The sequence below is a fragment of the Vulpes vulpes genome, chromosome 12 (genome assembly GCF_048418805.1).
Source record: "Vulpes vulpes isolate BD-2025 chromosome 12, VulVul3, whole genome shotgun sequence".
NCBI classification, from domain to species: Eukaryota; Metazoa; Chordata; class Mammalia; order Carnivora; family Canidae; genus Vulpes; species Vulpes vulpes.
This window is the reverse complement of record NC_132791.1, coordinates 182,039,613-182,062,496: the sequence shown is the minus strand read 5'-3', so window position 1 is coordinate 182,062,496 and position 22,884 is coordinate 182,039,613. Positions and strand designations below refer to the sequence as shown.

Below are 22,884 nucleotides of genomic sequence, written 5' to 3'. Positions count from 1 at the left end.
TCTCAGACCACAGTTAACAGCTCCCAGGTGTTTTGTTTTTTGTTTTTTGCTTTTTTTTTTCTACATACATACAGTTTCTTTCTTAACAAAATAGGATCATATTACTTGTTTTGCAGCATCTAAATATGTGTGTGTGTGTATATATATATTCTGAATAATATATATTATGTATATATACACATAATGTATATAATGTATATGTATAATGTATATAATGTATATATATATATGGAAAGGCTAGATAGTTCTTTTCCAGCAATTTAACAAAACATTTGTGCTGAAATAGAAGCTTCCTCAAATCAAGGGGTGCTTTAAAAAACTCTTTGGAGGCAAAATAGGTGGCCCGAGATGGTAAATGTAGCATTTTCTCTAGAAAGGCCAGTGTCCTTAACTTCTAATCAAAGTTTTAGGCTTGAGAGGGTGGTGAAAATTGCCATAACCAGCATTGTTCATTTCAGTAAGTGGAACTTTTAATAACCTTTCTAGTTTCCTGCCTCGCTCCAAAGACAAGTGTTAACAAGCCATTCTCCTGACTTTAAGCTTGCAATAAAGACTCTAGCATAGCATGTGATTTGCCCAGAGAATTAAACATGCAAGCTTGCATGGTATTTAGAGGCTTATTATGACCTATCTCAGCTGTACTACTTTCAAAATGATTTTTCCCTTTTCAGCCATTAATCCTAAATATGCGTGTGTGTGTGCATGCTTGCACGTGTGTACCTATGCATGCATGGATGTGTGCATTTGCTTTTATTCAAAGATATTTCTACTTAAGGTGATTAATACAAGTGCAGTCAAAATGATGCTGACCAAATTAATTCCATTTAAAGCTTAGTTGTTAGCCAAATGCTATATAAAATCTTATATATGAATAATCTTAATCCTTTAAAAATATTTGGTACTTAAAAAAAGACTCTGGATCATTTGTACAGATTGTTTGAGGACTCAATTCTAGATAAAATTATTCCTCTTCGCCTATTCTTTGCTTACTGGAATCAGATGGTCATAACTGGATTGGAGCAGGGGAGTCCTTGAGGAGGAAGCCTCATTAGGAGAAGCAGATCTGGGGCACCTGGGTGGCTCAGTGGTTGAGTGTCTGCCTTTGGCTCAGGTCATGATCCTGGAATGGAGTCCCACAACAAGCTCCCTGTAGGGAGCCTGTTCCTCCCTCTGCCTATGTCTCTGCTTCTCTCTGTTTCTCTCATGAATGAATAAATAAAATCTTTTTTTTTTGAATAAATAAAATCTAAAAAAAAAAAAGGAGAAACAGATCTAGGACCATCTAAGATAATCAGCAAGTATCAAATCATTTTTCATTTTAATTTCCTGTCAAAATTCATGAAAAATCAAGGAAGTTGGATTAATATATTAAAATATTTGGGCTAAAAAAAAAATAAATAAATAAAATAAAATAAAATATTTGGGCTGATCTTAAAAATAAAATATTTGGGAAGGTATAAATGAGGTTTCTCATTTATTAACTGCATGGCTTTGACTAGCTTACAGATTCTTCATCAAAAAATAAGGACAGGGACACCTGGGTGGCTCAGCAGTTGAGTGCCTGCCTTCGTCCCAGGTGTGATTCCCACAGTCCTGGGATCGGGTCCCACATCGAGCTCCCTGCATGGAGCCTGCTTCTCTCTCTGCTTGTGTCTCTGCCCCTCTCTCTCTGTGTTTTTCATGAATAAATAAATAAAATCTTAAAAAAAAAAAAGAGGACAAAGAGTACCTGGCTGGCTCAGTTGGTAGACCAGCAACTCTTGATTGTGAGGTCATGAGTTTGACCCCCACATTGGGAATAGAGTTTATTTTAAAAAATAAGGGGGTACCTGGGTGGCTCAGTCAGTAAGGTGGTTGCTTTTGGCTCAGGTCATGGTCTAAGGGCCCTGGGATCCAGCCCCACATCAGGTTCCCTGTCCAGTGGAGAGTCTGCTTCTCTCTGTCCCTCTCCCTGTTCATATTCTCTCTCTCTCTCTCTCTCTCTCTTTTTCTCTCAAATAAACATATAAAATCTTGAAAAAAAATGAGGCACTGACCCTCTAGAGTTGACATGAGATGTGGGCCTGTAACCATGCCTGTTCTGGTAGGTTCTTGCCTTCATGATGTTGATGAGGAAGGAGGTAAGGATGTAGACATAATATATAAAGAGAATTTTGAGATTCTTTTTCTTATTCCTCACTGATATTACATTCTGTTTCTGTCATAGGTTGTGGACTTTGTAGCAGCAACACTGCAGCGAGCATGTGCAAACGTGGCCCACCAGGCAGAGAATCCTGTGGAATCGCAGACACTGAGCATGTCCATGGGGCTGGTGGCTGTCATGCTGGGAGGAGCTGTTCAGGTGAGTTGCCAACATGAGCCAAAGTTGGTTGGAAGGAGGAGAGAAGAGAGAAACTTGTTGCTTCTCTTTTCACCCTTGTGAGAAATCAGAATGGATGTTGTGCTTAGGAGAACTAGAATAATAAACAAGTCAGGCTGTTAATGAGAATTCTCTCCAAAGTAGAGGATGAGAAAATTGTACCACTTCTACCTTATCACCTCTGTAGACTTCACTTTCAGAACGTCAGGGCTCTTTCTGACCTGACACAACATTGATTTGGAAATACTTGGCACACTGTTTTGCATCTTTGGTGAATACTAGCTTCTCTGTCCCTTACTCTAAGGGCTCTCCAAAGCTCAGCCCTTGTCCCTACTGCTATAGTGGGGGCAAACCTGTGTAAACTGCTGATTACTTAGGATTCTGTCTGTTTTGAATAGTTTTCTTTTAGCACAGGATCCATTGTTGAACCCATATCATATAGCATGTTAAAGCTTTGTGTCCAGTGCATGTATCTTTTTTTTTTAGATTTATTTATTTGAGAGAGAGAGAGACACCATGGGCAGGAAGGGCAGAGGGAAAAGGAGAGAATCTCAAGCAGACCCCACACTGAGTGTGGAGCCCAATGCAGAGCTCTATTCCAGGACCCTGAGACCATGACCTGAGCTAAAACCAAGAGTTGGACACTTAACTGACTGTATCACCCAGGTGTCCCGAGTACATATATCTTTTACATACTTAAAATTTTTAAGAATTTAAAAAATACTCAAAAAATATTTATTTCTTACTTCTGTGTGCCAGTGAAGGGTCTGGGAATATTGTCATGGACAAAGCAAACATGGTCCTTATCCTCATGAAGTTTACCGCTAGTGAGGGAGTCAGACATTAAGTATTCAAAAAATATACTTCAAATTGAATGCAGTGCCTGAAAAGAGAAGAAGAAGGTACCAAGAGAACATCTAACCTAGGCTGGGAAGGTTTCTACTGAGGAAATGTAAGTTTAAGATAAGACTTGAATGGTGAATAGGAGTTTGAGGGTGTATGTGGTATAGGTGGAGACAACTCTTTCAGTTAAAGACAATATAAAAAAAAAACTAAAAAAATTTAAAAAATAAAAAAATGAAGACAATATCATGTTCAAAGGCCAGGAAGAAAGAAAGAGTTCGATGTACTTAAATACTGATGGAAGGCCCATGTAGCTGAGCTGTAGAGACCAAGAGGCAGAGGTGTGCCAGACAAGGAGAGAGGTGGACATGTGTGTATGTTAGGAAACTACAAGAAAGCAGAATAAGCTTAGTGCAAGTATAATGAAATTGGATCCAAAATCAGACTGGTTAGAACTCTTAGCAATGAGCGGGGAACCCTCTAGGAATGGATTTTTTATTTTTTTATTTTTTATTTTTATTTTTATTTTTTATTTTTTTAAGAATTTTATTTTATTTTAATTTATTTATGATAGTCACAGAGAGAGAGAGAAAGAGAGAGGCAGAGACACAGGCAGAGGGAGGAGAAGCAGGCTCCATGCACAGGGAGCCCGACGTGGGATTCGATCCCGGGTCTCCAGGATCGCGCCCTGGGCCAAAGGAAGGCGCCAAACCGCTGTGCCACCCAGGGATCCCAGGAATGGATTTTTTAATTTGAAGATTCAAATTTGATACTGATTTGTGATATATTAGAATTTGCCTCCTTTTACCCTGTCCTTAAAAGGAAAAGGAATTTGTTTAAAAAGATTTTATTTATTTATTTAACAGAGGGAGAGCACAATCCGGGGCGGGTGGTGTGGAGCAGAGGGAGAGGGAGAAGCAGACTCCCTGCTGAGCAGGAACCCTCCCCCCACCAGTGTGGGGCTTGATCCCAGGATGCTGGGATCATGACCTGAGAAGGAGGCAGGTGCTTAAGCGACTGAGCCACCCAGGCATCCCAAGGAAAAGAAATTTTATTTGGGCCTCTTGTTAATGTGAATCCATTTCTTGGTAGATTTACTTAGCACTCCAAATTTTTTATTTTCTAAGTAGTTTGAAGAAATCATTTTTCTTTTTTTTTTTTTTAATTTTTATTTATTTATGATAGTCAGAGAGAGAGGGGCAGAGACACAGGCAGAGGGAGAAGCAGGCTCCATGCACCGGGAGCCTGATGTGGGATTCGATCCCGGGTCTCCAGGATTGCGCCCTGGGCCAAAGGCAGGCGCCAAACCGCTGCGCCACCCAGGGATCCCTGAAGAAATCATTTTTCATTCAGTTTCTTTCTTTTTTTTTTTTTTTTCATTCAGTTTCTGAAGTCCTATTATATCCCTGCCATTGGAATTGTCAAGGAGGTATTCACCAAAGGAATAATTTTTCTTAAGTTATATTGTTATTGAATTTAGTTGGCCTGATTGGTTTTTGTTTTTCTGGTTGAGTATTAAAAATAGTCTTTGTTTCCGTAAGTTGAGAGTGTGTTTCTTTTTCTTTTCTCTTATTTAACACCTATAATTTTATGCCACACCCCAAATGGAAAGTAGAACACAAGTATTTCCATTTCCCCTTCTATAAGCCTGTTGTTGGGGGGATTGGCTATGTTAATTAGTCATGTTTTAAGAGAGATTCACCTGAGTGATGCAAATGTATATCCCTTACCTGTCCCTGCCCTTCCATGAGCCATCCTGACTCACTGATTACATCCTGGATTCCTCTGACTTTGCATTTACTTAAGTGAACATAAACACGCCACTTTTGCCCTAGATCTACTAATTTTTTTCTGTTTGATTCATGAATTCATAAGGGGTTTCTATAGTAATGCTGAGCTTTCCATCTTTATATTAGAAAAAAAGTCATGATTCTTAATTATGTTTTCAGACAGTCATCATGAGGCTTAGGGCTTTTATTTCAGAGTCTAGATTATACTATACCTACCCCCAATTAGAGTTCATCATTGTTTTAGCTAATGGAACAGAGTCTAACAACATTGCAACCTTTCTTTCCTTTCTAATGTATGTAATTAAGGTGATTATTAGAATATAGTATCTGGGAAGAGGAGTTAATTTGGAGAAAGTGTAGGTCTAAGACTGCTAACAAGATAAGTGTTATTCCAAACTCATTTTCTAAATTTCAGGGTTGCTTATCAATAAAAGCGTGATGCTGGTAACTTCCCTGGCCCCCTAGGAAGCAGTTTCTTGATAATGTTGCAGGGCCCATTAGGTCCCCTAAAGTATGCTGCTATGGAGCTGATCTGAGCTTTGAGGCTCAGGGTGGTGGGGCTGGGACTCAAACCCAAATTCTGAGATCTCATACTGCATTTTCTGAGAATATCATGGAGTAAACCCATTCAAGAAATCTTTATTATATGCCTCTTTGCCCACGTGGAGTTCACCTTCTAGTGGCTGTGATTAATCCAATGAATTCTTAATTTTTTAAAAGAAGATTCATATTTCTGTATCTCATATGTGTTTTTATATGTTGCTCATTATAAGACAAGCTGTACTGCGCACTGACTTAGAATAAGAATACCACTTGTAGGGATCCCTGGGTGGCGCGCAGCGGTTGGCGCCTGCCTTTGGCCCAGGGCGCGATCCCGGAGACCCGGGATCGAATCCCACGTCTGGCTCCCGGTGCATGGAGCCTGCTTCTCCCTCTGCCTATGTCTCTAACTCTCTCTCTCTCTCTCTCTGTGTGTGACTATCATAAAAAAAAAAAAAGAATACCACTTGTAAATAAATTCAGTGACATTATAAGTCAGAACTGGACATATAAACAACTCAGCTAAATATCTGAAGAAACATAGATGATATATAGAAATGAGAATACAAAGAATAAACCTAAGTATTTGTTGGAACTAGGGATTTTTAGGCAGCATTTTATTGTTGGAAGAGGCCCTTGGAGGCCTCCAAAAAAGTGATTCTCACTGGGCAGGATAAGGCATAATGAGAATTTGTATGCTCCTTAGGTGAGCCTTGCAGAGGCTCGTGTGGGGCTTTTTCAGTGTACACATGCCCTCATCTGGCTGTCAATTTGGTTCTCATATGCTTACCTTAGCAGGCATCCTCCCTCCCACCACTCACTACGCTCAATTCCTTCCCTACCAGTCCAACCTCCAGTTCTTAAATTTGAAAACTTGCAGAAATTCAGAACAATTCTCTATCTAACTGGTTCATTCCTGATGCCCTGAAAGAAGTCATAGACACAGCTGACATAGCTCTGCATGTTCCATTCCTAAAGTATACCAGAGACTCTGGAAGAGGCACAGCCAGATAAAGAAATCTGTCACTCATTTGTGGGCTTCAAGCCTCAGGGCTTTCCACACAGAATTCTGAAGTCTGGATATGAAATCTCTGCTGAATAGCAGTGACAGGAGTAGAAATGAGGGCTTTGTGGTTAATTCTTAATTTTGATATGGCCCTTGGTAACCCTTGAAAAATAATTAATAATTACTTAGTGGTTCCATTTTCATGTTTATCAATTAAGTGAATATTACTTTGTACCTCAAAAATTTTTTGAACATTTATGAACAAAATAGTTGGTATCTGCAGTCTTGGGCTTTACTGATTATTCTCACAGTGGGACATCTATAGGCTTACAAAGCTGAAAGAATGCATAACTTTAATCTTAAGCCTTATAAACTATTTGATTCAGAATCTACCTATGTGCCTATTATGATTAAAGAAGTTACCCAATTGAATAAGATGATTCCACAATGCCTAGGAAGTTTGAAAACTGGAAGAAAATATAGTTTGTTTTTTTTTATTAATAGACTATTTTTTTTAAATTTTTATTTATTTATGATAGTCACACACAGAGAGAGAGAGAGAGGCAGAGACATAGGCAGAGGGAGAAGCAGGCTCCATGCACCGGGAGCCCGATGTGGGATTCGATCCGGGGTCTCCAGGATCACACCCTGGGCCAAAGGCAGGCGCTAAACCGCTGCACCACCCAGGGATCCCAATAGACTATTTTTTAAAAAGATTTTATTTATTTATTCATGAGAGACAGAGGGAGGGGGAGAGACACAGGCAGAGGGAGAAGCAGGCTCCATGCAGGGAGCCCAATACAGGACTGGATCCCCGGTCTCCAGAATCATGCCCTGGGCTGAAGGCGGCGCTAAACTGCTGAGCCAACCAGGGATCCCCTAATAGACTGTTTTTAAGAGCAGTTTTTGGTGCACAGCAAAATTGAGCAGGAGGTACAGAGATTTCCTATGCATCTCCTGCCCCACAGAGCACAGCCTCCCATACTGGCAACATTCTGCATAGGAGTGATGCATTTGTTACTGTCAGTGATCCTACATTGACACACCATGTGTGTGTGATCACTCACAGTCTACAGTTTACATTATGGTGGTTCATGCATGGTACTGTAACCTCTATGGGTTCTGACAAATGTGTAATGAGTATGTAGCCATCATTATAATATCCCACAGAATAGTTTCACTTCCCTTAAAATTCTTTGTGCTTTGCCTATTCATCTCTCCCGTCAAACCCTTGACAACCACTGATCTTCTTACTGTTTCCACAGTTTTGTCTTTTCCAGAATATAACTTATTTTGGAGTATATACTACATAGCATTTCCATACTGGCTGCTTTCACTTAGTAATATGCTTTTAAGCTTCTTCCATGTCTTTCAGGTTTGATGGCTCATTTCTTTTTAGTGCTGAATAGTATTCCGAGGTCTGGATGTACCACAGTCTATTTATCTGTTCACCTACTGAAGGACATCTTGGTTGCCTCCAAGTTTTGGCAATTATGAATAAAGCTGCTATAAACATCTATGTGTAGGGTTTTGTATGGACATAAGTTTTCAAGTCATTTGGGTAAATACCAAGGAGCTCAGTTGCTGGAGCATATGGTAAAAGTATGTTTAGTTTTGTAAGAAACTGCCAAACTGCCTTCCAAAAGTGGCTGTGCCATTTTGCATTCCCACCAACAATGAATGAGAGTTCCTCTTGCTTCACATCCTTACCAGCATGTGGTGTTGTCAGTTTTGGATTTAAGTCATTTTAAGAGGTGTGTAATGGTATCTTGTTTTACTTTGTAATTCCCTGATGACATGTGATATTGAGCATCTCTTTGTATGCTGTATATCTAATATATCTTCTTTGGAGAGGAGTCTGTTAAGATCTTTTGTCCATTTGTAAATTGAGTTGTTTGGTTTTTTACTCCTGAGTTCTAAGAGTTCTTTGTATATTTTGGATAGCTATCTTTTATTGATGAGTTTTTTTGCAAATATTTCCTCCTTAGTCTGTGGCTTGTCTTCTTTCTCTTAACATTATCTTTTACAGAGTAAAAGTTTAAAAATTTTAGAATTTTAATGTGGGCAGGCCTGGTGGCTCAGCGGTTTAGCACAGCCTTCAGCTCAGGGCGTGGTCCTGGAGACCTGGGATCGAGTCCCACGTTGGGCTCCCTGCATGGAGCCTACTTCTCCCTCTCCCTGTGTTTCTGTCTCTTATGAATAAATAAATAAATAAAATCTTTTAAAAAAATAAAAAAAATAAAATTTTAATGTAATCTCATTTATCAGTTATTTCTTTCATGGATTTTTTTTTTAATCTAAAAAAGTCAGTGCTATACCCAAAGTCATCTAGATTTTTTCTTATGTTGTCTTGTAGGAATTTTATAGTTTTGCATTTTACTTTTAAGTCTATGATCCATTTGAGTTAATTTTTGTGATAGTGTAAAGTCTGTGTCTAAATAATCTTTTGGCAGCTCTTTCTGCCTACAGATCCTGCCCTTGTACTATAATAAAAACACCTCTTTGCACCGGAAAAAAAAAATCTTTTTGCACATGAGTATCTAGTCATTCAAGCACTATTTGTTGAAAAGTCTGCCTTTTCTCCATTGTATTAACTTTGCTCCTTTGTCAGAGATCAGTTGATTATACTGGAATCACTGTGTTGGACACATGAAACTAATGTAACAGTGTGTGTCAATTATACTTCCATTAAAAAAATTTAAAAGATCTGTTGACTATATATAAATCTCTTTCTGGGTTCTCTATTTTGTTCCATTGGTCTATTTATCTTTTTTTTTTTTTTTTTTTAAGAAGAAACTAGTGTATATAGTAGAAATGAAAAAGAGGCCATACACTGTAGCTATAAGTAGATATTCCCATTTCAGATGCTTAAAGAAAAAATAAATGTCCATAATACTACAGAAGCAATGAATGAAGTCTAGGGTAATGATAACACAAACTAAGTATTACTATCTAATACTAAAATATCTTTCCCAGTTCCACAGATTCCTCATATAATTGGCCCTTTACTTAGATAACATGTATTCTCTTCTCCCTTTAAGATATGGTAATATTGGAACGGTCACTTGTACACATGCAGATAAGTCAGCATATGTTGCAAAGCTAGAAATTTTACCTTCTGTCTATTTTGCATAGTTCCTAATTGTTTAAAAAAAGAAATCTGGGGACACCTGGGTGGCTGAGCAGTTGAGCATCTGCCTTTGCCTCAGGTTGTGATCTGGGGTCTTGGGATTGAGTCCTGCATCTTGCTCCCCACAGGGAGCCTACTTCTCCCTCTACCTATATTTCTGCCTCTCTCTCCCTGTCTCTCATGAATAAATAAATAAAATCTTAAAAAAAAAAATCTGAGGGCAATGTATGGTGAAATTCTACAGGTACAAACCTGACATGAACCTCAGGTTTTTATGTACTTGGAAGGAAAGTGTTGGGGAAAAAAACAGTAATAGTTCTGTGGATGTAGAGTTTAAATGAGAATGTTATATAGGTCCTACAAAGGTGGTTGGTTGGTTGGTTGGTTGGTTGGATAATGAAGTGAGAGAATGAGCAAGTAGTAAATACCCTGTTTTGTTCTTAAAAGGATTTAAGACCTGTAAGGTTTTCAGATGTCAGGAACTAATGAAGCGTCATATGATGATATTCCTAGTGTTTTTAAACAGAAAAGGATTATCACTGATTCTTGCTTCTCTACTGACTGCACATGCACTTTTCCTAGTAAGGCATATAGCATTAGCACAAAGCTTCTGGAGAGAATAAAACCTTCTGTAATTTTTACTCTCACTTTCTAGGAGAAATCCTCTTTTGCCAGTTATTGTCCCAATCCTTTCCAGATCTATGATGACCTTGAATGCTGACCAGCCTCTTTAGAAAATGTAGTTAAGAACTGCTTTATTTGTTCAGTAGAGACTTTGTAGGGTATTAGGTAAGAGTGTGGACTCTGGGATGCCTGGGTAGCTCAGCCAGTTAAGCATCTGCCTTTGGCTCAGGTCACGGTCCAGGGTTCTGGGATTGAGCCCTAAATGGGCTTTCTTCTCTGTGGGGAGTCGGTTTCTCCTTCCCCCTCTGACTGCTGCTCCCCCTGCTTATGCTCTCTCTGTCAAATAAATAAAAAAACTTTATTAAAAAGTAAGACTGTGGACTCTGGAACCATACTTACTGAATTCATATCTTACCATCTTCCAGTCACGTGACTGTGTACATGTTATTTAACTGTTCTTTGTCTCAGTTTCTCCTGTTTAGAATGTAGATAATCATCATAGGAATATGAATGTGTGTTTTTGTCTGTCATATTTCTTTTTAAAACACTTACATAGTGCTTACTATGTGTCAGGTGCTAAGTACTTTGCTAATATTAACTCATCTTTTTATAGTAAAAGGTACATAGAGGCCAAAAATACAATAATGCAATAAAAAAGATAATAAAAGTAAAAAAATAATCATCTTGAAAAGAATTTCACCATATGACTGCATATTAAAATCTGATATGATAAGAATAACTGTAGAGACAGTCTAATAGGTAAGTGGGGTACAACAAAGGATGTAAAAAGGCTATTTACAGAAAAAGAAATGCAGACAGCCAATAAACATGAAAGGATATTTAATAGCCCTGGTAGGTAGTCTGGCTAATGCAAATTAAAACCATAAGATAACCATGTTTTTCCCACCAGGTTGTAAAAATTAAGTATAATCATATGCATCACTGGTGTATTTTTAACTCAGAAAAGTACCTGCACAGGGTATTTAATAAGTGTTAGCTATAATTATTCAACAATACAGAGTGCTAGACTATGCTGATTACACCATGAATAAGATACGCTCCCTGACCTTCTTACTCAGAATGTTCCTTAGTGTTCAGGCATCATTAACATCTGCTATATTCACTTTGGTTTGGCATTTTTCATTTTATTTTGCAGTTGAAGTCATGTGATTTTGCTGTCCTGAAGCAGTTGCTGCCTTTATTGGAGAAAGTCTCCAAGGTGCACCCTGACCCTATCATCCAGGAGCTTGCTGTCGATCTTCGCATCACCATCTCTACCCATGGAGCCTTCTCCACTGAGGCTGTCAGTGAGGCTGCCCAAAGTACCCTGAACAAAAAGGATGCAGAAGGAAAAATAGAAGAGCAGCAGCAAACCAGTCAAAGTTACGCTGATGAACCTCACCTCAAACAACAGCAAAGCCATGAGAAATCCAAAGAAACAACCCTGAAGTCTCCTACTCCACTCATTCCTCAAGCGGTTAGTGAGCCCAGAATGACTACGAACCAGGAATCTGGAAGCATCACCACAGACCAGCTCCAGGAGGTTCTTTTATCAGCTTATGATCCTCAAATTCCAACCCGGGCTGCTGCTCTGCGAACTCTTTCCTGCTGGATAGAGCAGAAAGAAGCAAAAGTCCTTGAGATGCAAGAGAAGCTTCTCAAGGTGAGTAGAACACACTGGAAAAACATGTGCACACAGAGTGGGGCAGTTTTCCAGGAGCCCTGACTATGTATCAAGCATGGCCCTGGACTACCCCTAGGGAAACTGTAATTGTTCTGAGGAGGCAAGACTTAGACACAGGAAAGACTTAGATCACCACCTGAGACCACTCAGTTGAGCATGAACAGGAAGAGAAAGGGGCGGATTCCCAAGAAGCCACCTATTTTTTCTGGGCCTCTTTTATTTGTTTGTTTGTTTATTTATTTAACTTATTTTTTTATTTTTTTTAAAAGATTTTATTTATTCATGAGAGACACAGAGAGAGAGAGAGACAGAGACACAGGCAGAGAGAGAAGCAGTCTCCATGCAGGGAGCCTGATGTGGGACTCGATCCCAGAACTCCAGGATCACGCCCTGGGCTGAAGGCGGGCGCTCAACTGCTGAGCCACCCAGGCATCCCTCTGGGCCCCTTTTAATAGGGGAATTGTGCAGAACTGGGCCCTCCCCCCACCCTCCAACCTCCACCTTCTCCCCCCATCACAGGGAAGAAGCTGTTCCTTACATTGGAGATGTATGTATGAGAAAAATGTATGCTTAGTTGAGGATCTTTTCAGTTTTGTGTGAATTTTCCTGACCTCAGTATGGATTAGAGATTAAGAGCAAAGGGTCTAGAGACTACAGATCAAATCCCAGGCCAGTTTCTTGGATAAGTCATTTACATTTTCTTTTTTTTAAAGATCTTACTTATTTATCTGAGAGAGAGAGAGAATGCGCATGTGTGCACATGAGTAGGTGTGGGGCAGGGAGAGAGGGAGAAGCAAGCTCTCAGCCAAGCAGGGAGCTGGACATGAGACTCTATCATCATGACTTGAGCCAAAGTCAGACAGAGCCACCCAGGTCCCTTAAGTCATTTAAATTTTCTGACCCTCAATTTCTGCATCTGCAAAGTGGTACATAACAATAGGACTCACTTTATGTTGCACGATTTAGGGGAACACCTGGCTGGCTCAGTCTATATAGCATGCAACTTTTGATCTCAGGGTTGTGGGTTTGAACCCCACTTTGGGCGTAGAGATTACTTAAAAATGAAATATTAAAAAAAAAGAAAGATGTAAAATAAAATAGTTCATGTAGGAGCATCTGGCTGGCTCAGTTGGTAAAACAGGCAACTACTGATCTCGAGTTTGTGAGTTCAAGCCCCACATTGGGTGTAGAGCTTAGTTTAACAAACAAACAACTAAATAATAAAAGAGACTTTCGAGGGAATGAATACAGCCCTGCTGATACCTTGTAAAAAAAACTAGTTATATGTAAAGCACTAGTTATAGTGCCAGGCACATAATGAGCATCTAATAAAAAGCTCACTGTCATTGGTATCATCTTTTTCATATACTTTATTTTTTTTAAGATTTTATTTATTTGAGAGAGAGAGAATGTGATTGGAGGGGGAGCAGAGGGAGAGAGAGAAACTGGCTCCCCACTGAGCAGGGAGCAGGATCCCAAGATCACTACCTGAGCCGAAGACAGACACTTAACTGACTGAGCCACATAGCTGTTCCTCTTTCATGTACTTCAGCCATTAGATTAAGAGTTATAATTCTGATTAAAAACATTTATCTATGGTCACTAAAGTATTAGAACCAATGGTATAATAATAATAACTGCTGTTGGAGCACCTGAGAAGCAGCTGATTCTTGGTTTTGGATCAGGTCATGATCTAAGGGTCATGAGGTTGAGCCCCGAATCGGGCTCTGTGCTCAGTGCAGAGTCTGCTTGAGTTCCTACTTCTCCCTCTGTCCCCCTACTTTTTTCTCAAATAAGTTAACAGTAATAATAAAAATAATAACTGTTGTTTATTGAGCCAGATAATTGACATTATCTACAGTTCTCATAATAGCTGCAGTATTGGTATTATCCCCATTTTATAGATGAGAAAACCAAGGCCAGAAATATGCCAAGGATTTGTTGCCATTGAAATATTCATAAAAACCTCATTATATATCTCCTTTGAGTAATCATCAAAAATATCCCATCATACAACTGTTTATTATTTTAAAGATTTTATTTGGGAGAGTGTGCGCGCGCGTGCGTACACACACACACACACACACACACACACACACACACACGAGCAAGGGGGAGGGGCAGAGAAAGCTCCCTCACTGGGCAGGAAGCCTGACATGGGGCTCTATCCTAGGACCCTGAGATCATGACCTGAGCTGAAGGCAGATCCTTAACTGACTGAGCCACCCAGGCGCCCCCATACAACTGTTTAGATGTTGAATGCTATGAACGTCTTTGGAATTTTCTTTAACTTATTTAACCTTCATCTTCTGTCCATGATCAGTCAGGTCCAGTCAATTATTTTTCCAAGAAGTTTCTCAAATATGTATCTCTTCCTATTTATTCCCATGGCCACTACCCTGGATTAAGCTTCCTTTATTTACATGACCCTCACCCCTTCCAATCTGGCCTTCTTTCCAGTTTAACTAATCTAGGCTCTCTGTAGCATGGTGCAGATGTGGAGACCGGCAGCATCAAGTTGGTATCAAGAACCACTGTGCCAGCAAATGATGCATCGCTGTATATGGAACAGACATCCCGTCCTCCCCACCAGATACCAAGCAAGAAGAATATGGGCACATGGCCACTCCTGTTCTCTGGCCCTCATATTAGGGCCTAAATTTAATATGTTGCTGTCATAGCTTCTAGATAAGCAGTGTCCTCTGCAGTTGACATACCCTGGTTTGTTCCTAAATTGTGAGATAATCTGTTGAAAATAATTCATTACTAATGTCAGTTGAAGTGCCAAAATTTGCAAAAGGTTTTAAAACATAAATTAGAATAGATTCAAGGTTATCCCAGTAACATCTCTGTCACTTGCATTTCCATATACTTTCTGAGTGGAAGAGAAAAGGACCAAATTATAGCAAATATGCTGTCAATTGGACATACCCCCAAACTTGGCATCGTGTGTGTCACGACTGGTAGTCTTTCATGATACATGTGAGAATGTTGTCCACCATGGGTAGTATACGTGGAGAAAATGTTCAGAATTTTTTCCCCAGATTTTGGTTTCCATGCCGACTTCTGGTATATACTTAGCCACTTCAAGAAGTATCTCCCCCTAACTTGCTGCCCTTCTTTAGCTATTGTAAAAATAGTACTTCAAACATATATACTGTTTTCTCTACAAAATTCTGAAGTCAGACCAATGTCTAGCTAAGACAAGAAGAAAAGCATTTATTCTTTTGAGGCTGCTGTAAGGGTCTCCTGCTTGCTCTTTGCAAATCATAGCGCTGCTCTATTTTGTGGTTCCAGATATTCTTGGAGAACTTGGAGCATGAAGATACCTTCGTATATCTGTCTGCTATTCAGGGTAAGTTAGTCCTGGTTAAAGGACTTTGAGTCTGTGAACCAAAGATTGTAGCATGTGTGTTTGCACAAAATCTCTAAAGTCATCAAGCCATCAGACTGTTGGTCATTTTGTCCATCTTCCTGCCTCCTAGTGAGGACTCAATTTACATCATAATAATAATATTCCTGGATGGTTCCCTAAAGATTCCAATAGAATTTCAGTGTCTGATAATGATGAGGACGTCTTTATTATCCTATAGATCACAACCCATTTCTTCTCATTCAAGGAGGTAAAAAATGTCTCACACATAAACTCTCATTACCTTAACCTTTTATGTACTTGACTACTGCTAGTATGTACCCTTGCTTTCCCTTTAAACTAAAAAAATCTGAGTATATAATATTTTTTCATCGCAATGTTTTTCGCAATAATTTTATTTCTTTTTTTGTGATTTTTTTGTTACTGTTCTCCCGGTCTCCATTAATTTGTGGATTCCAAATCTGCAGAGAAATATCACAAACAGGGATGTAGAGAGTAGGCACCCTTCCTAAAGGATGAGAATCAGACATGATGAGAAAGTCAGTTATCTCACAGCTTCTCTTGGCTCTACCCGAAGAATGTAATTGTCAAGAGCTAGGACTCTGGGATGGACCACCTGGGTGTACCTCCATTCCTCTGCTGCTCAGCTGTATGGGTTTTGACAAATTACTTAATCTCCCTGGGCTTCAATTTCCTATCTGTAAAAAGGGAGCTAAATAGAAATGTAAAATGGTACAACTACTTTGGAAAACAGCCTGACAGTTCGTCAAAAAGATAAGCTTAGGGTTACCACTTGACGCAGCAATTCCACTTCTTGGTATAATACTCAGAAAGATTGAAGACATATGTCCATGCAGAAACTTATATACCTGAATGTTCATAGCAGCACTGTTCATATTAGCCAAAAGGTGGAAACAGCACAAATATAAACAAACTGTATTTTATACATACAGTGGATTATTACTTAGTCTTTATAAAAATAAAATACTGAAACATGTCGTGGCAGGGATGAGCCTTGAAAACATTATAAGTGAAAGAAGCCAGTCACAAAAGACCACAAATTGTATGGTTCCTTTATTTATTTACTTAGTATGTATATATGTATTTATTTTTAAGATTTTATTTATGTATTCATGAGAGACACAGAGAGAGAGAGAGAGAGAGAGGCAGAGACACAGGCAGAAGAGAGAAGCAGGCTCCATGCAGGGAGACTGATGCAGGCTGGATCCCAGGACCCTGGGATCACAACCTGAGACAAAGGCAGATGCTCAACCACTGAGCTGCCTATATGGTTCCTTTATATGAAATATGCAGAATGGGGAAATATATGGAGACAGAAACTAGGTAAGAAGTTGCCTAGAGCTGTTGGGAAAGGGGAAAGTATTAGGAGCTAATAGCTGGGGTAAGGATTGCTTTTTGGGATGATGAAAACATTCTAAAATTGATTGTGGTGATCATTGAATAACTCTGTCAGTATTATAAGAACCATTGAATTGTATACTTTAAATTGGCAACTTTTATGATATGTGAATTATATCTCAATAAACTGTTACCAAAAAAATTAAAATTTTATAAGAGGGGAAGGGTTAAAACTGTCAGAGTTTAAGCAGATATGATGATAAAATGTAATGTGGTAGATAAGATCCTGGAACAGAAAAGAGGCATTTGGGAAAAACAAAGATAATCTGAGTAAATTATGGACTTTAGTTGATAGTAAAATGTCATTCTTAGTTCATTAATTGTGACGAATGTACCATGCTAATGTGAAAGTTGATAATAGAGGCAACTGGGTGTAGAAAATATGAGAACTTTCTGTGCTATATTCTGAATAATTCTGTAAATCTGAAACTATTCTATCTTAAAAAGTCTACTTTATAGAGGTTAATATTAGAATTAAATGAGTTAATACCTTGAAAGTGCCTAGTGCAGGAGCACTCTGGTCCAACTCTTGATTTCAGCTCATGTTATGGCCTCAGAGTCATGAGATTGAGTCCAGTGTCAAGCTTCATGCTCAGCATGGAGTCTGCTTGATATTCTCTTTTCCTCTCCCTCTACCCTCCTCCTGCTCTCACACGTTCTCTCTGAAATAAAGAAAATCTTTTTTTTAAAAAGTACTTAGCACACAGTAAGTGTTCAAATAAGGTTAGTTGTTATGAATTTAGTGTTATCATCATCATCATCATCATCACCAATATATTACTACTGCTTCTACTGTTAGATTGCTAGATAATGTGGTGATACATGTTACTTCTCAGGTCCAAAGTTTGAGTATGCAGACTCTATCAGGTAGTTATTGCTATGTAACAAACTACCCCAACCTCAATACTTCAAGCACCAATCATTTATTATCACTCACGCATCTGTAGACCCATGGAATTGAGGTGATGCAGGCTGGGTTTGGCTAGACAGTTCTGCTTCGCCCTGCAGCTCTGTGGGCTGGCTGTGGCAGCTCTGCTGCACTTGTTCCTGGTCATCACTAGCCCAGTGGCCTACTCGAGTGTTTTGTGGTGATGGCAGAAGTGTAAGAGAATAAGAATAAACTCCAGAGGCCTCTTCAGGCCTAAGTTTGAAACTAGCATCTTATCACTTCTGTCTCATTCTGTTGGCTGAAATAAGCCAATGTGGCATAGCCCAAAAGTCAAGAGGTAGAGAAATAGACTCTTTTTCTTTAGTGGGACAGACTGCCAGGTCATAGAACAAAGGGCATGAATGCAGGGAAAAGTGAAGAATTAAAGCCAGTAATAGCAGTCCTTCACACTGATGTGTTCTGTTTATCTGCAAAAGGCAAGGTCCTCTGTGAGCACAAGGCATGCTTAGATCTTTATTGGCTACTTCTTTCTTGGTATAATTTTTGTATGCTCTGAACAGGTCTGGCAGTTAAAGCTTAAGAGAGAGTACAGAGGGGATAGCATACAGTGATAATGGCCAGAGCCTTGGAATTCATTCTTTATTCAGCAGACATTTATCGTGCACCTACTATATACTTAAAAACACTTCAGCAGTTACTTGTCATGCCCAGGTTAAAAAGAAGAAAATTCCTCAAAGGAGACAAAATGACCACCCAAAGAGGTAAAAGGACAACTAGTTGAGAGCAGAAGCTGAAAGAGTAGGGTTTTGTTCTGTTTTTAAATTTTATCTATTTGAGAGAGAGAGCACATCCAAAAGAGAGCACACAAGCAGGGTAAAGGGCAGAGGGAGAAGCAGACTTTTGATGAGCCTAGAGCCAGATATAGGACTTGATCCCTGGATTGTGAGATCATGACCTGAACACTTAACTGACTGAGCCACCCAGGTGCCCAAGAGTAGAAGGTTTCAAGAAAGTAACTACCTACAGGTGAATGGGCAGAGGCCTGGAATTAAGATATGCCTGGGGCTCAGGAAGTCACATGACAATAAATGGTACTTATGGAAGCAAAATAAATTGGTGAAGCAAGAACCTCAAATGCCTGGTACTTTTCTCGAGAAAGTCTAATACTGTTATGCTAAGGAGATGTTTCTTATTGATTTTTTTTTTAGGACGGTTTTTGGAGAAGAGGTGGTATGTCATTCTCCTATGGCAACATTACTGTTTGGAATAAGCTCCTTAGCTGATTAACCCGTTGAGCTCATTAGCCTCTAGGGTCTACTATAAAAATCACAACTGTTGGTTTTATGTTTGTTTTTAGTAATTTTAATTGGTGTGCTAATCAGTTAGTAGTTAATTTGGCAATGAAGAACATGGGGGGTAGAGGTGTAATTTCTGTTCTCAGCTCCCCACAATGGACAAGTTTGAATTAATTGATGTTTTGGTGTTTGTAACATGCACTTAAAGGCCAAGGCCTTAGGTGAATTTCCCATTATGAAAGGAAAGAACTAGATTTTCCCACCTGCATTGCCAATGTCCTTTGCCCAGGCGTAAAGCATGCCAAGAACCAGGCCATTTTGGACTCCCAGTCAGACAAAGCCAGCCTACTTATAAATGTTCTGCAGAAGAAGGGGTGTTTGGCTGTGGTTTGAGTAGGATTTAGTTGTGTGTGTGTGTGTGTGTATGTGCATGCATGTGTGCATGTGTCTCTGTTTAAAATTTTCCTTTCTAGGCTGTCTAAATATCTCCATGTGAAAATTACAGCATATCTTTTGCTTAATTTGTTGATAAGCTGTATTTCTTTTGTAATTTCTCATCAACTTTGCAGTCTACTGGCAGAGAAGAGAGGAATTAAATAAATTAATTCATTCAACAGTTCCTTATTGATACCTGATGTAAGAATTTATGGTGTGTATATTATCTGTCCATTATAGCCATCTGAGAACTAAATTCCTTGTGAGTTAAATTTTAGTTTTATGAAAGACAGCCTGCATCTCTCTTAGTCCTACTGAGAAAGTGATGGTTGATTTAGTTCTTGCAGCGACTTCTCCCAAGTGGGTGGGTACTCAGTAGCAAGTTCTTCAGGCAGAGAATTATATACCAAGTTCCTGTGTTCCAGTTACAAACCAGAGTTCATAATTAAAAGGCCTAATCTTAGATTATGGCCATTAAGTGTCTTTCCCTTTTAGACTCCTTGTGTATTATTTTTTTCATTCTTTATTATATCGTTATTATTGTTACACAAATTAATGCATTTTCATAGTTCTAAAAAATTTGAGAAGGAAGTATATAAAGTAAAAAGTAGAAGTCCTCTTTTCCAAAATAGGAGTTAAACTATGTCCTTGGGGGTCCCATAATGTATATCAGATGTTTGAGATATTTTTCACATTTCAGTTTTGAAATAGATATTCAATAACAAATATGATAAATATTCTTCTAGTAAGATATTATAGTCAGGTTATTTATTATACTGTGGATCTGCTCGTGTATCCTCTCAGTCACTTTCAATTATTTAAAAGACATTTTGAAAGCAACACCAGAGACAGAAGCATTTCAGGGATCCAAGTGATCCCCATCAATGTCAGAAGGATCTTTGGATAAAACTACCAGACTCATTGAAAAAGAGAGAAAACCCCAAAAAAACCCTAGGCTCTGAGCCAAGCATATGAGATGAAAGTATACCTGTGTGTGTGTAGTAAGGAAGACCTAGACATCTTGACGTGCCCAAACAGATCTTACTAACCCTCCTATCCTCTTTCTCTTCAGAGAAGAGTTTTCATTTCTGGCAAAAGAGCCAAGGGGTGGGAAGGAAAAAGGCCCGGAAGGGGGAAAGGTGGATAGAAGGTGAAATTGTTTTTACAGAGTTTCAAACTAAGCAGGACTACAAGTTTTAACTTGTCAGAAGCTGAACTCCCTATCTCATTCTCAGATTTCTACCTCAAATAAAGTAAGTTGAGAAACCATTAGCTGGAAGTAGTTCTATCCCTTGAAGGACCATCTAATTGGGTCTGGCACTGAAATTCAGAATGCAGTGCTGTGAAGTTTATCATCTCCATTTATGTCCTTGAAATGGGAAGATTACTTTTATGTCCTGACCTGGTTTTTGTACTACCTAATTAGCGGTGTGCATTTAAAATAATGTCTCTCACATCTGCTATCTTGGTAAATGGTTGAAGTAGTTAGAGGTAGAAGATTATCCCTATTTTTTAGACTTTTTATTTGGGATTTAATTTATACCTAAATTCCCCAATTTAAAATGTTCAGTTCTGTGTTTTAATATATTTAGAGTTGTGCAACTATCACTACTATCTAATTTTAGAACTTTTTTACCATCTCAGAAAGAAACTCCATATTCAGTATTAGTGAATTTCCATTCCCACTATTCGTTACCCCTGGGAACACTAAACTACTTTTAGTCTCTATACATTTTGCCTATTTGAGATGTTCCCTGTAAATAGCGTCATACAATGTTTGGTCTTGTGTCTGGCTCCTTTCACTTAGTATAATGTTCTTGAGGTTCATCCATGTTGTAGCATGAATTGGTACTTATTCCTTTTTATGGCTGAATAATGTCCCAGTGTATAGATTAACCACATTTTGTCTATCCATTCATAAGTTGATGTCATATTTGCGTTGTTTTTACTTTTAAGTTACAATGATGAATAACACTGTTGTGAACATTTATGTACAAGTTTTTGGACATATGTTTTCATTTCTCCTGGGTTTATACCTAGGATTAGAATTGCTGAGTCATATAGTAACTGTTTAACCTTTTGGGGAACTGCCAAACTGTTTTCCAACGTGGCTGTACCATTTTACCTTCCCATTAGCAATGTAGGGGGATTCCAATTTTTCTAAATCCTCACCAGTACCTACTATTGTCTTTTTTATTACAGCCATCTTAGTGGGTGAGAAGTGGTATCTCACTGTGATTCTGATTTGCATTTCCCTAATGACTGATGATGTTGAGCATCTTTTCTTGAGCTCCTTGCCATGTCCTTAACTTCTTTGGAAAAATGTTTAGATTCTTTGCTCATTTTTAATTTATATATTTTGTCTTTTTATGGAGTTGTAAGAGTTCTTTATATATTTTGGAAACAGGTCCTTTATTAAGTATGTTAATTACAGATATTTTCTGCCATTCCATGGATTGTCTTTTCTCTTAATAATGGTGTATTTGAAGGACAAAACTTTTTACTTTCAATAAAGTCTAACCAATATTTCTCATTATTGCTTGCACTTTTGGTGTCATATGTAAGAAATCACTGCCTAACCCTGGCTAATGAAGATTTACTTTCATATTTTCTTCCATGAATTTTATAGTTTTCACAATTACACTTAGGTCCATGATCCATTTTGAGTTAATTTTGCGATGTGAAGAGAGAGATTCCCGTTTCATAGTTAAACATTCTGAGACTTAGATCATGGAAGTCTTTCTTCTAATAGGACAGTAGCAACCAACTTGAACCTTGTTCATGGCTTCCAAATCTTTTTTTCTCTCCAATACACTTGATTACTTCTTTAGACTTTCCAAATTATGGTAGAAATTGACTCGATTGTTGTGTGTTTAAGATTAAAAACATATTATGATTATCAGTAATATTTATTAAAATTGAATAATTCTTAATTATCTAGAAAGTTTTGACTCTAAACAATCCCCAAATATAATAAAAGCAGATATGATAATCCTTTTATAAATGAATAATTGACTTTCCTACAGTCACAGAAGTTGGGAGGGTGGTGAAGACCCATTTTTTTGGGAATCCCAGTTCACTGTACCTTCTCTCTTTTTTTTTTCCACTGTACCTTCTCTTACTGCAGCTCTAGTGATATATATATATATATATATAGCCTTCTCTCTCTCTCTCCAGTTATAGATTGCATTTTAAAGTCCAGAACACTTGAGTTTTACATTAGCCTTATTTTTCAAATATCTATCCAGTAGTTTTCTCTATTAACTGAAAATTGAAACATTCAGATTTGCATCAGAGTATTTAGTAGTTTAGTACTTTTACCTCTAACTAAAAGAAGATGAACTGGCTACTTCGAGGTTAGTTATTTTCACTGCCCAAGATTGTCGTGGATAATTGCCATGTAAGAGAAATGGCAGTAAATATTGTAGAAGTTCCTACTTACTAAGTGCCTGTACTGTGCCAGTCACAGCAACCTTGCAAGTTAGGTATTAGCCCTA

At 38.5% G+C, this 22,884-nt stretch overlaps 1 protein-coding gene across 3 annotated transcripts in view; it reads left to right on the top strand.

The window, feature by feature from the left end:
* TANGO6 (transport and golgi organization 6 homolog) overlaps positions 1-22,884 on the top strand; it is a 195,529-nt gene that overhangs the window by 67,455 nt on the left and 105,190 nt on the right. For all 3 annotated transcript variants that reach the window (XM_072731624.1, XM_072731623.1, XM_026011568.2), the window contains exons 12-14: positions 2,207-2,341; positions 11,449-11,955; positions 15,274-15,331. In XM_072731624.1, coding sequence (XP_072587725.1) covers positions 2,207-2,341; positions 11,449-11,955; positions 15,274-15,331 — 700 coding nt within the window. The remainder of the gene's footprint in view (positions 1-2,206; positions 2,342-11,448; positions 11,956-15,273; positions 15,332-22,884) is intronic.